The sequence below is a fragment of the Lampris incognitus genome, chromosome 3 (assembly GCF_029633865.1).
Source record: "Lampris incognitus isolate fLamInc1 chromosome 3, fLamInc1.hap2, whole genome shotgun sequence".
In the NCBI taxonomy this organism is placed as follows: Eukaryota; Metazoa; Chordata; class Actinopteri; order Lampriformes; family Lampridae; genus Lampris; species Lampris incognitus.
The window spans coordinates 77,718,100-77,732,110 of record NC_079213.1 but is presented as its reverse complement, the minus strand read 5'-3'; the positions used below and the strand labels follow the sequence as shown (position 1 = coordinate 77,732,110).

Genomic DNA, 14,011 nt, shown 5'->3' with positions numbered 1-14,011 from the left:
ACTTGACTCACAATCCACTGGATTATTTTGCTCCTTATTTGTTGAGCACTTTCCCTACCGTTGAGTGTTTCTTTAAACAAAGTTGTTTATACACACACACACACACAAACACACACACACAGTAGGTTGTGTCAACACATTCTCATTCCCAACTCGTCAAATACAGTAGCTTGGCCAGTAGCCTTACATTTCAAACGATGATGCTCGAGGTACCCCTTTAGCGTCAGATTTACACCCGCAGGGCTATTCAATAGATATCAATGGTGTAGTGTTCCAACTGAAAAAAACAACCCAGTCACCGGAATAAAATGTTGGCATTTTATGTTTCTGCAAACCCTGGATATGTTAAAGTCTTGACATTTACAAACCAAAAATATGTTTCATATCAACATTTCAGCTTCTAGCCAATGCAGTGTAATTTATATTTTGGCTGCAGTAAATATTTGTTATATTCTGTATGTAGATATATTTTCTTACGACCCTATTTACACCATTTTGCAAACCAGAAGAACCACGACTATGGTGCTGTTGCATCAAGCTGCATGACACGGCTCAAGTGAATTGTAGTTTTTAAAAATATTAGTGCATTTCCTAGACTTGGAAGTTGTAAATACTGAATTGAGAGTACAGTAAGGGGTTTAAGGGGATGGGAAACACATTTGTGTGATCAGACTTTAAATATCTAATTGTTAAATGGGTGAAAATTAATTTTGTGTGTATTTGACAGTGCCCCCACTTGGTGACTATACCCATATGGGTATAATTACACCGCTGAAGTCAAGCTGTTTATGACAGTTGGTCTCATGTCTGCAGCCCCTTTTGTTCCTGAATGACAAGCCTTCCAACATGTACTAAGGTCAAGGTTCAGAGGTCAATATTTCAAAGCAGGAGCCATTTATAATCTTCAGACTGACATGATGTTATTCTATAGGTCAAGACATTTCCAATGATGTATGACAAAGTTTTAGTTTTCACATTTCAGTGACAGTCTTGGCACAGGCTTACTTTCAGAGAGTCCTTTGGAGGCCCAACACATGTCTGTTTTTGTAAAAACAGCCACAAAAATCATTTAAGGTAATCATTTTTGATAAATTACAACAAAACTAGTCATTTTGACCTACTTGAAGCTTATTTTCCTGATGAAATGCAAGATCGTTCTTTTAGAATTAACCCTAACCCAAGCAATTCAGGCAATTCCATTCATGCAGTAACTAAAAAGCAAAGAACCGAAAAATAAACATAAAAAACCCCCAAACAAAAACAAACAAATAAAATAACTTTAATCTTATGTATGTCAGCCTTGGCACAGGCCTAGTTTAAGTGAGCCGTTTGGAGGCCCAATACACGAAATGATAGTTATTGTTTTTTTTAAAATCTCTTTTTAAATTAAGTCACCTTTACATAATACATAACCTTACATATTACATAAATTAGTAAAACATTATTACCTTAAGCGATGTTTGTCACTATTTCCACAAAAACAAACTAAAAAAACGAAAGATCTTTCATTTCATGTGTTGGGCCTCCAAAGGACTCTCTGGTAGTAAGCCTGTGCCAAGGCCGTGTCCATGAAATGTTAAAATTAAGACATGGTCATAGGACTAAACCAAATACATTGTTGGAACAGTCTCGACTTATAGAGTAACATTATGTCAGTCTGAAATTGTCAATGGCTCCTGCTTTGAAATATTGACCTCTGAACCTTGACCTAAGTACCTTTTGGAAGGCTTGTCATTGAGCAACAGAATAGGCTGCAGATATTGGGACCAACTTTCATAGAGAACTCTTGACTTAAGCTGGGTGCACTGCCAAACATGGTCAAAATTAATTTTCATCCATTTAACAATTAGATATTTAAAATCCGATCTCACAAATATGTTTCCCATCCCCTTAAATCCCTCAGTGTACTCTCAATTCAGTACTTGCAACTTCAAATTCTAGGGGATACGTTAATATTTTGAAAAACTACAATTCCCATGAGCTGTGCCATGCATCTAGTTAGTTTATTTGAAAAAAAAAGCAAACAAATGTTGATTTATTTAGGATATTTTAGCAAGTGTTGTAAAAATGCGTTTTGGGGTTGTATTCAATGTAAGAAACGTTGCATTCCAACAAATTTCTGGCGAGACCTGAAAGAAACTTCATAATAACTAACAAACTAAAGACCATATATATTCACTTAACAAAGATTAGGAAAATAAAATGCAGATTTCTCGCTAGAAATGTTATCAACATACATTTTAATGCCGAAACTAGCTTAGATTATTGCATTTTCCACTAAGAATAAAAGGAATATAAGCAATTTTTTCTTTTCACAGACTTGGCAGTCACGTGACGTTGACGGAGGCTCTGCCAATATTGATTCAAGTTGACATGTTGATATGAAACATATTTTTGGTTCAGAAACATCTAAATTTTAACGTATGTGTGCAGAAACATAAAATGACATGTTATTCTGGTGGCTGGGTTATCTTTTCAACTGGAACACTACACCATTAATATCTACTGAACAGCTCTGCACGTGCTGAACTGACTATAAAGGGGTACCTCGAGCATCATAGTTTGAAGTGTATGGCCACTGACTGAGCTTTTGTATTTGATGAGAGGCGAATGAGAATGGTTTGATTGTGTAGATGAAAATGTTGAACATGTTTCCTGAAATCTTTAAATGAAACTCTTAAACTCTACATGCTATGTGAATGGAAAGAAAGAAAAAATGTGATCAGAAAAACAAAATGTATAATTATGCCAGCAAAAAAATGACTGTTTTACAGTGATAATGTCTTATGGTTTCTCCTTGTTCCTAGGGAGGTCAGTTTCAGTGATGTAGTTTTGGGGGCATGCATTGTCTTGAGTAGATGGCACGATTAACATGTATCATTACTTATGAGTAAAAGTCAACGTGCAGTGAGAAGAACTGAATTCTTTAAGACATTCTTACAATAAATGGCTAGTTTATAAATATAAATCAAGATTGTGAATGACAACAGCTGCAATCAGTCAAAGCCAGACTGTTCTTTTTTAAAATTATTTTCCCTGATTATTGCAGCAGATAGTAGCTACCCCTCCAGAGGAAGGCACTGTGAATGGTTGAATGTTCTCGGATTTTCATCAACTGGTTTTGACTGATGGCTGGATAACAAGGTCCCAGTGTTTTGAATTGACCTACAACGTAAGTCATCCTCTTGACTGAGAAGTTCGAGGTTACTGTGCAAAGCACATTCTCGTCTTTGTCTTGGTTTCATTGAGAACAAATGGTCCACCCCATCCTCCCTGTAAGTGAACAGTATATGAAGGGAGTAAATGATGTATCATATTCTCGTACCTGTAGTCAGAAAGGAATAAATCTCTGGTAAAGGCCTGAAGACAAAAGCTGTCCTCTTGAATATGTTACAGGTGTTCACCTCCAGGTCATTGCTTTGGGTTACACGGGAGAGGTGCATTCGGTGTTACCATTCAGAAGTCTCTCGTTTTTTATAAATTATACTGCGCTGTTTTTCAGTGAAAACCAAATGCGCCCTGCACCGCGCTAAAGGTAGAGATACCCTACCCAGTAGACAACATTGAAAAGCAAGAAAGAGGTGGGGAAGAAGACACGGGAGTATGCGTCCAGTTCGAGGATATCTATGTGAACGCGTCCTTTTCGCCACGCTCCCCCCTTACACTCCTCATAGCAGCAGAAAAAGCTCTGGCAGTCTTTTCCGTCCAGGCACTCATAGACACAAGCGTCCTCAAACTCCTGCCAGTACATGGAGTTGTTCAATGCGATGATCGTGTGAGGTGGTCTCATGTCTAGAACAGAGTAATTCTGAAAAGACAAAGACAGAGAGAGAGTTTGGTAAGTGGACACAGAACTGCCGGAAAGCAGACCGCTAAGATTTAAAAAAAAAATTATTTCTGAACCCCCCCCTTTTTCTCCCAATCTAGTAGCCAATCGATCCCTATTTCAGTTCAAAAACCCACCCTCATACTGCATGCGTTCGCCAACTGCATCTCTCCGGCCGGCAGTCTCGAAGGAAACGCCTCACCACTTTCGTGACAAGGCGACTCCAGGCCGAACCACTGCTTTTTCCCACACGCACAGAGACGCATTCATGTGACGAACACAAGCCGACTCCGCCCCCCTCACGAAGACAGCGTTGCCGCGTCATAGAATCCGGCTATACGCCCATTTCACGCTGCGGCCATCTTGGATTAAAAAAAAAACAAGCGGTGGGAATTTAGCCACGCCCCCTTCTTACTTCATTGAAAACACTGCTGGAAGCAACATGTACTGCTGTGTACCATCCTAAATTCAACTGACACATTAAGATGCCATATGGCTAAATGTTTACTCCTCCTGCTATTATTGCAACAGAAATTATTTACATGTAGGCCTACTGTATGCATTGAGCTGCAGAGGTTGCACCATGTACAGCCAGTTAAATAATATTGGGGTGACCAGTTTCACTGTGACTAAAACATTAGAAGGGAGACAGAAGTTTGACGTTGAAAAATGTTTGCTCCTGTTTGTAGTCGCAATGGTGACTTAATAGCGGAAGAAGATGAAGAGGAACATGAAGAGGAACATGAGGGAGATAGGTGAGTTGTTACTGTCAGTACAACACTTTTTCAAACATGTAGATTACTGCATTGTATAATATGTGTATATATATATATATATATATATATATTCACTAATCTTTCAATAGTGGATAGCTCTGTTCTGACACATCATCTTGATAACAGGAAAATGTGTGGATTTATATTGCTTCCCACAGGTATGACATATCCTCATGTGTCCATTAAGGTTTGGGCGACTACCTGATCATGACTACGACGTGAAGCCCCTTTCTGTGGAAGACCAGCTTGACGCAGTAAAGAAACGCATCGCTTTCCTGGAGGACAAAAATAAAAAGCTGAAAAGTGAGCGTTTTGGTCTAGAACGCTTCCAGTGTGAGCCCAATCTGATCAGGTTTTACACTGGTTTTAAGGATTACCACACCCTCAATGCACTCTTCCTAGCTTTACAGCCTACTGCAGAGTCCATGGTGCAATGGACTCAAATGCAAAGGAACAGCCATAACCTAGAACACATTTCTGTGTCTGGCTTCCATGCAGAGCATTTATCGCTGATTGATCAGTTTTTCCTGTTCTTGTGCCGTGTGAGGCAGGGCTTTTTTGCTCTGGCTTTATCTGTACGATTCAATGTGTCGCCGGCCACAGTCAGCAGGAACTGTACGACGTGGGCCAACTATTTGCTCTTTATGTTAGGGACCCTCCCAATATGGCCTAGTAGAGCAGCAGTAGACGAGCTAATGCCACCAGTATTCAGGGAATTCTACCAAAACACAAGAGTGATACTAGACTGCACAGAGATCCGCATCGAGACAGCTAGTTCGAAGGTTTTGAACACCATGACATACTCCCATTATAAAAGTAACACTACACTGAAATCCCTAATTGGGATCACTCCCTCAAGGTCAGTTAGCATGGTAAGTAATCTAAACACAGGATGTATTTCTGATAAGGAGATAACTAAGAGGTCAGGTGTTCTGGACCTCTTAGAGTCAGGTGATGAGGTCATGGCCGATAAGGGCATCCTTATCAAAGACCTGCTCGATGAAATAGATGTAAGATGACGCATAAAGGAGTACCACATTTTTGATGGAGTCATACCCCTTTCACTAAGTGGAACAGTCAACCAACTGTGGACTGTGTGTGCTCTCCTAACAAATTTTCAGGGACCACTGTTTTAAACCTTTGTTAAATTCAGCTGACAAGAAAATAGTGCACACAAACCTTAGATAGATTGAAACATATTTAACTTCATTTCTGTACAGTCCCATTTTTTAGCCCACACCTTGAGATGAGCAATCACTATCTAAGTTTAGGAAACAATTGATGATTTGAGTTGGTAGTGAGTTCCAGTTTATTGCTACAACAGAATGACAGTTGATCGAACATATTTTAGTTTAAAATGAACCAACAGTTTTGTTAAAGTTAAAGGACAAAGAATGAAAATATTGTAGATGGGACAATCTAATGTATAAATATTGAATGTACAGTATAAAAATGAAATGTATCTTATTTTGTATTTTATTGTGGTTAAACAGCTTCTGTAGATGGTTCAACAATTACCTCAGAGAGGTAATTGTTGAACCATCTACAGGCATCAGAATCAATTCCAATAATTGATAATCTTTGCAGGAGGAGGGAATGATCAACTGTATCAAAGGCTTTTGATAAATCAACAAAAACAGCAGCACAGTGCTTCCTGTTGTCTACAGCTGACACAATATTTAAATTAGAGAAGTAGCAGCGATGGTGCTATGATGTATTCTGAAGCCATATTGGTGGGGGAGTTAATACAGAATATCTAGTTGAGAATGACTTGAATTGGTTGTTTACTAATGATTCAAGGGTTTTAGACAAACAAGACAGTTTTGAAATAGGGTGGTAGTTATTTAGGTCACTTTTTCTCCTCCCTTGTACAAAGGTAAAACATTAGCCCGCTTCCATACTTTAGGAATTGTGCCAGTTAGAATAGTTAAATTAAAATTATGTGTTATATATGCTCCGAGATTATGGGGTCAGAACACTTGAGAAGAAAAGGGTCCAAATTGTCCTCGCCAGTTGCTTTCTTTGAGTCGATGGCTAGAAGAGCTTCAGTAAGTACACTAGAAGAAAGGAGATGGAGGGCAAAATGAGGGGTACAGTTTTTATTTTTAAAATTTATTTCTAGTTTTTCCCCTTATCCCACCCGATTAACCCAATGGCATATGGCCGGAACGCTTGTCGAATAACTCCCCTGGCTCACGTTTCCACAGAAAGGAGATAGTCGTAACACCAGCTTCCTTCAAACTCGTGTCGGCTGCTCTCGCTATTTTCCACGCTGAAGCCTCGCATGGTTTGCATCACCTTCAGGCCGCGAAGGAGGCGTAGGGAGAATGCTTTCAGTTGCTTGGCTGCTGGCGCCCGGATGGGCCAGAGGGGTCGCTGGAGAACGACGAGTCCCCGAACACTACACCGATCTACACCCACTATCCCTCGGGTAAGGGTGGCCTAATGAATGCCTTACCCCGTGGACGCTCTGGCCTGTGACCGTTTACGGCGAGTCTGGGATACGAATCTCCTAGCGACATGACGAGCGGGTTGCAAGAACGGCGGTTTATTCCGCTCGGCCACCAGAGCGGCCTCGAGGAGCACAGTATGTGCAGAATTATTATTGTGAGTAAGAGGCAGCCCTACAGAACCATCATCATTAACTAATATATTTGCAGAGTTGGCTGATCGTATACAATTATCTTCAAACAGGTGGTCGGCTGCAACAAAATGTTTGTTGTTTGTTTGTTAAAAGCTGTACATGGTTTTTTTCCTCTGTCAATATCACATTTTTGGAATTGACGTGGGTAGGCAGAAAGGAAATGTTGTTTTTATTGGAGTTTACCACTTTCCATACTTTAGATGGATTTGACCAAGAGCTGGCAATGGTAGTTAAGTAATAATTAGATCTAGCTTTTCTTATTGAGGAGGTGCCTTTATTTCCTGGTTGTCAATGGGAAGGGTCCCCAGAATGTCTAGCTAGGGCCCCCACTTTGTTTCTTAACTGGAAGAGATTTGATATTTTAGAGGTGAACCAGTGGCTGGAGCCATCTTTTATTCTTAATTTCTTGAATTGAACATGTTTATTAACTACTGAATTGAAGATATTTGAAAATTATCTAATACTAACTTGCCATCTGGGATTTATATGAGAAAGGTTGCTATGTTTGCGATCATGTAAAAAGGCTTGTTCATTAGAATTTCTAAAGTTTCTCTTGACAGCAATCCAAGTTTTGGATTTGAGCAATCAAGTACATTTTTTTTAAAAGCCACTTTATTTGTCATTGTATTATTACAACAAATGTCATTCTTATAACAAATTTGTTCTCTGCATTTAACCCATCCTACTGTATAGCAGCAGTGGACAGCTGCAGAGCCTGGGGAGCAACTCCAGTTCTTCTTTCCATTGCCTTGGTCAGGGGCACAGGCAGGAGGAGTATTAACCCTAACATACGTGTCTTTGTGATGGTGGGAGGAAACCGCAGCACCCAGAGGAAACCCATGCAAACACGGGCAGAACATGCAAACTCCACACAGAAAGGACCTGAGACAGACTCGGGTTCGAACCCAGGATCTTCTTGCTGTGAGGCAACAGTGCTAACCACTGGGCCACCATGCTGATACATACTATTGGGCAATGATCCCTTATATATAACAGAAGTATACCACTGGAAGAATGCTTACAGGGATCCATCCATCCATTATCCAAACGGCTTATCCTGCTCCCAGGGTCGCGGGGATGCTGGAGCCTATCCCAACAGTCATTAGGCAGCAGGCGGGGAGACACCCTGGACAGGCCGCCAGGCCATCACAAGGCTGTCTCTCCCGCACACGCACACACACGCACACACAAACACACACACACACACACACACACTCACACCTAGGGACAATTTAGTATGGCTGATTCACCTGACCTACATGTTTTTGGACTGTGGGAGGAAACCAGAGCACCTGGAGGAAACCCACGCAGACACAGGGAGAACATGCAACAGAGGATGACCTAGGATAACCCCCAAGGTTGGACAACCTCAGGTTTCAAACCCAGGACCTTCTTGCTGTTAGGCGACAGTGCTAACCACTACGCCACTGTGCCACCTTATCTACATCTCATCTCATTTCATCAGCAGCCATTTCTCTGTGATCGGGTCACGGTGGCAACAAGCTAAGTAGGGCACTCCAGACGCCCCTCTCCCCAGCAATGCCCTCCAGCTCCTCCTGGGGGATCTCAAGATGTTTCCAGGGAAGATTGGACATGTAGTCCCTCCAGAGAGTTCTGGGTCTACCCCGGAGTCTCCTCCCTGTTGGATGTTGCCGGAAAATCTCGAAAGGAAGGCGCCTAGGAGGCATCCTAATCAGGTGCCCGAACCACCTCAACTGGCTTCTTTCGACGTGAGGGAGCAGCGGCTCTACTCCGAGCTCCCTCTGGATGTCCAAGCTCCTCGCCCTATCTCTAAAGCTGAGCCCAGACACCCTATGGAGGAAACTCATTTCAGCTGCTAGTATCCACGATCCACCCTTTCTTTCAGTCACTACCCAAAGCTCATGACAATAGGTGATGGTTGGAACGAAGACTGATTGGTAAATTGAGAGCTTCGCTTTCTGGCTCAGTTCTCTCTTCACCACAACTGTCCAATACAACGTCTGCATTACTGCTGATGCTGCACCAATCCGCCTGTCAATCTCGTGCTGCACCCTACCCTCACTTGTGAACAAGACCCCCAGATACTTGAATTCCTTCACTTGAGGCAACAACTCATCCCCAACCCGGAAGGAGCAATCCACATTTTCCGGTAGAGAACCATGGCCTCAGACTTGGAGGTGCTGACTCTCATCCTGGCTATTTCACACTCAGCTGCTAACTGCCCCAGTGCATGCTGGAGGTCACGTTCTGATGAAGCCACAAAACCACATCATCTGCAAAGAGCAGAGGGGCAATTCTGAGGGTCCCAAAATGGACACACTCCTCACCTTGGCTGCGCTTTGCGATCCTGTCCATGAATATCACAAACAGAATCAGAGACAAGGGACAACCTTGGCAGAGTCCGACACCCACCAAAAACATGTTTGACTTTGTGCCAAGAATGCAGACACAGCTCTCACTTTGGTTATACGAGGACCAGGTGGCTTGTAGCAACTGCCCTGGTACCCTATATTCCCGCAGTACCTACCACAGAGTGCCCCGGGGTACACGGTCGTAAGCCTTCTCCAAGTCTACAACACATGTACACTGGCTGGTCAAACTCCCATGCCTCCCTCAGCACTTCCGCAAGGGTAAAGTGTTGGTCCGTTGTTCTACGGCCAGGATGGAATTCACATTGTTCCTCCTGGATCCGAAGTTCGACAGTCAGTTGGAGCTTCCTGTCCAGTACCCTAGGGTAGACTTTCACCGGGAGGCTGAGCAGTGTGATGCCCAAATAATTGGAGCACACCCTCCAATCCCCTTTTTTAAATATGGGAACCACCACCCCAGTCTGCCACTCCACAGGTATTGTCCCCGACCTCCACGCAACACTGAAGAGACATGTCAGCCAAGATAGCCCAACAATGTCCAGAGCCTTCAGCAGCTCAGGGTGAATCTCATCCACACCTGGCGCCTTGTCACCGAGGAGCTTCTTAACTACCTCAGAGACCTCTGCCAGGGATATGGATGGGGCTTCCCCCAAGTCTTCAGACTCTGCCTCCTCCACTGAGGACATGTTAGCTGGGTCCAGGAGCTCATCAAAGTGATCTTTCCACCACCTGACAATGTCCCCAGTCTGAGTCAACAGTTCCCCTCCCCAGCTGAACACAGCCTGAGTCAAGCCTTGCTTCCCCTTCCTTAGTCACTCAATGGTTTGCCAGAACTTCCTTGAGGCCAACCCAAATTCCTCCTCCATGGCCTCGCTGAACTCCTCCCACACCCGAGTTTCTACTTCCGCGACTGCTGAAGCCACAGCCCTTCTGGCCTCCCGGTACCTGTCTGCTGCTTCAGTGGACTCCTGGGCCAACCAAGCCCGAAAGGCCTCCTTCTTCAGCCTGACGGCTTCCCTCACCACCGGTGTCCACGAGCGAGCTCTTAGATTGCCATCTCAACAGGCACCGATGACCTTATGACCACAGCTCCTACCTGCCGCATCTGCAATAGAGGCTTTGAACATGGCCCACTCAGACTCCATTGTCCCCAGCCTCCCTCAGGATACACAAGAACTTTTTCCGGAGGTGGGAGTTGAAGACCCCACAGACAGGGGCCTCCGCCAGGTGTTCCCAGTTCACCCTCACTATATGTTTGGGTTTGCCAGGTCTATCTGGCAGCCTTCCCCACCATCTGATCCAACTCACCACCAGGTGGTGATCAGTTGACAGCTCTGCTCTTCTCTTCACCCGAGTGTCCAAAATGTACAACTGCAGATCTGATGATATGACCACAAAGTCTATCATTGATCTTTGGCCTAAGGTGTTCTGGTACTTATCTACATAATGAAAAAAGAAAAGAAAGTTAATGCCCTCTAATCAGGTGGGCGACCTACCTCGCCCTTCCGTCTGCAGCGCATATGCATTGTGGTAGATGTGGTGTCTTCGTGGGGTAGTGTTTGACACCGTGCTGGAGGGCGAGCCAGTGGAGGGGACCACGGCAGTATCTGGCGGCGACTGTGGACGTACGCTGGGCCCTTGCTATCTTCCCAGATACTCCTGCCACACATCCAACCCCCCCTCCCATTCCCCCCAGCCCCTCTCAGCCCCTTGCCCACTTTGTAGCATTTTTCAAAAGTTAGGCTCAGACCTGGGGGAGAAGTTACACTATAATGAAATTAACCTACCACCAACTCAGGTTTGATTTTTTTTTTTTTTAAATGTGAGTGAATATGTCTCCAAACATACTGGGAGAGGATTTCTAGATGTCGCATCTGAGGCAAGCCCTTTAAGCCATTCAATTTTTAATGGGAGACCAGCATTTTTAACAGTTAAGAGTCTACCTTAAACAGTTTACCAAGATATTGGCACATCTTCTGTCATAGCTGTTAATCCTACAATTAAGCTCGTTTTGATGTAAAAGCTTTGACTATGCAAGGCATCTCTCCACAGTGCAGTCCCATGTTTTCTTCCACCATGATATTATAGATAAGAGCCTTTCTGCTCTGCACAAAATGTAAATAGACAATCTATCCTCCTTCCTCCCATTGTTGACTAGTCTCAGATAGGTCTGTCTAGCACGGGAACCTGAGCAGACTGATGCAGGGGTTCTTAAAATAGTGGCAGTCTTATCAAAGGAGCTTATAAAAGGGCAACATCTCATCATCTCATCCCTGAAAGGCTTTCTCAATTCTGGGGAACAATGAGATAACAAAACCAGAGCACCATCAGAGAAAAGCTACTTCAGTAACGATAGAGCAACTCAAAGTAACACTTCCATAAGTGAGCAAATCTAACTTACATATTCACCTATCCTTAAAGGTGCAACATGTATGTCTACTTAAAGAATTGTATAAATATGCCAATCAAAGTATTTCTTTTCACAAAAAAAATTACATGACTCATCTATTTTTATGTTTTAATGAATTTGATAGCTTTATAAAATCTTAAATTGTGGTCTGAATTTAAACCCAACAGTGGATCCAATGTGGGAATGCACACCTTGACATCCAATTGAATTTCTTAGTTTGGATGGATCCAAACTTAATTGGCTGTTTGTTGTATTGGAGCAGTATTTGACTTAAGTGGGCCCGTAAGGGGTTTTTCGAGACAAGTGCTGGCATGGCAAGGAGTATTGTTGGAAGAATTTATACTCTATAAATAAATCTGGGACAGATTCAAGGAAATGTCTTGATTCACAACAACCTTACCGATCTCTTAGTTTTGCTGCAACTGGGTCTTCGGGCACTGTGTGAGTAGTAATTTAATGTGGCGTATTCCATCAGAGCAGCAAAGACGAAGAGGAAGCAGACAGTGACAAACAGATCCATAGCGGTGACATAAGACACCCTGGGAAGTGATGTCCGCGCCACTGTACTGAGAGTTGTCATGGTCAACACTGTGGTTATACCTGGGTGGGTGGAAAAGAGGGTAAAACCAGATTTTTAATGTTCGCTATTCATGATGGGGATCCATACATTCCAGGCTGGATGTGATTTCGCATCTGTTAAATATTTTCTAAATGTCGTACTTCTACTATAGGCATAAGTGACAGTGGCCTTCCGTTTTTACTTGTAAATTCCAACAATTCAAGAGAAGGACTGTTTAAAAAGCACAGCTATGACAAATGTAAAAGTTGTAGCCAAATGACATACAGCAATGTATATTGACAAATAGATATCTTAAATGTGTTAAAAAGTAATAATTAACCATGACTGATAAAAACATGATAGTGCCACAGTAGAACATCAGGATCAGAATAGATCTTGCTCAAACAAAGCATTGGTCACTTGAGCTGATATCAAGTTTCCTTATAATCACTTTAAACACACCAGACAAGAAATGCTCAATAGCCTTTAAGTAATTTTACAATAAATTTTGCTTCACAGAAGGAACCAAATATTTAAAAAGCCATGTTGACTTTAGGCTTAGACAGCAAAAACAATTTCTTTGGCCAAATGTGAATTTCTAATTTCTGGTGATTTCAGAGGATGAATAATGCGGGGGGAAAAACCCCTAGAATGGCCTTGTAGATAAAAGGCTTGTATGAATGAGTCTTGTAGTGGAGGCCAAACTGAAAATACAACATATAACAATGATCAGAATGAGATATTTACAGTCATTGATGATAAACCTCAATACTCGATAACACACTGTCTACAAGGCATGAAAACACAGACAAGAGGTTTGTCTCTAAAACATTTTTATAAACAAGTAATGATGTAAAAGTAGTAAGCATACATAGTAGCAATTGATAATTGCTTTTATTGTTTATGAAAGTACTGGAATTCTAACATTCAACTGTCTGAAACTCTTTGACTTTCATTGCCTATTTAACATTTGTAAACTTCTGAGATTTTATTTTTTCAGCAATTAGAACAACTTTTACTTGACATAGGGTCAGCTTCACACTGTTGAAAGCAGTTTAGGAGTTCTCAAGGGTTTTCATAAAATTGCAGCATAACAGAAAAAAAAAAGATCATGTCATTAGAATAGTGATGAAGGTTTGTATTTGACATATTATGACCCAAATTATAAAAGGTGATTAACAGAGTAAATACTCAAAGAGAGGGTAAAGTGTAGAGCTCTAGAGCTCCTTCCCAGCTCTAGCCAACAATCCTTTTCATTATGAAGCAATGCTTAACTATCCGACTTAAGCAAGACATGCTTCACGCCTAAACTTTGTAACTAGAGGAGTGCACTCAGTAGAGTGCAGATCTCTGCCAGGTGTATGTATCTCTCCTTCTCCGGTGTTTGAACTTGGGACAAACCACTCCTTTTTTTGGGGCGTCCGGGTAGTGTAGCGGTCTATTTC

The 14,011-nt window shown here is 42.3% G+C and overlaps 1 protein-coding gene across 1 annotated transcript in view; it reads right to left on the bottom strand.

The window, feature by feature from the left end:
• Window positions 1-3,529: 3,529 nt before the first annotated feature.
• The window catches only part of LOC130109433 (gamma-aminobutyric acid receptor subunit gamma-3), a 222,720-nt gene continuing 212,238 nt past the window's right edge, over window positions 3,530-14,011 (bottom strand). The window contains exons 8-9 of the mRNA XM_056276338.1: window positions 12,408-12,607; window positions 3,530-3,808 (exon numbers count right to left, since the gene is read on the bottom strand). Coding sequence (XP_056132313.1) covers window positions 3,530-3,808; window positions 12,408-12,607 — 479 coding nt within the window. The remainder of the gene's footprint in view (window positions 3,809-12,407; window positions 12,608-14,011) is intronic.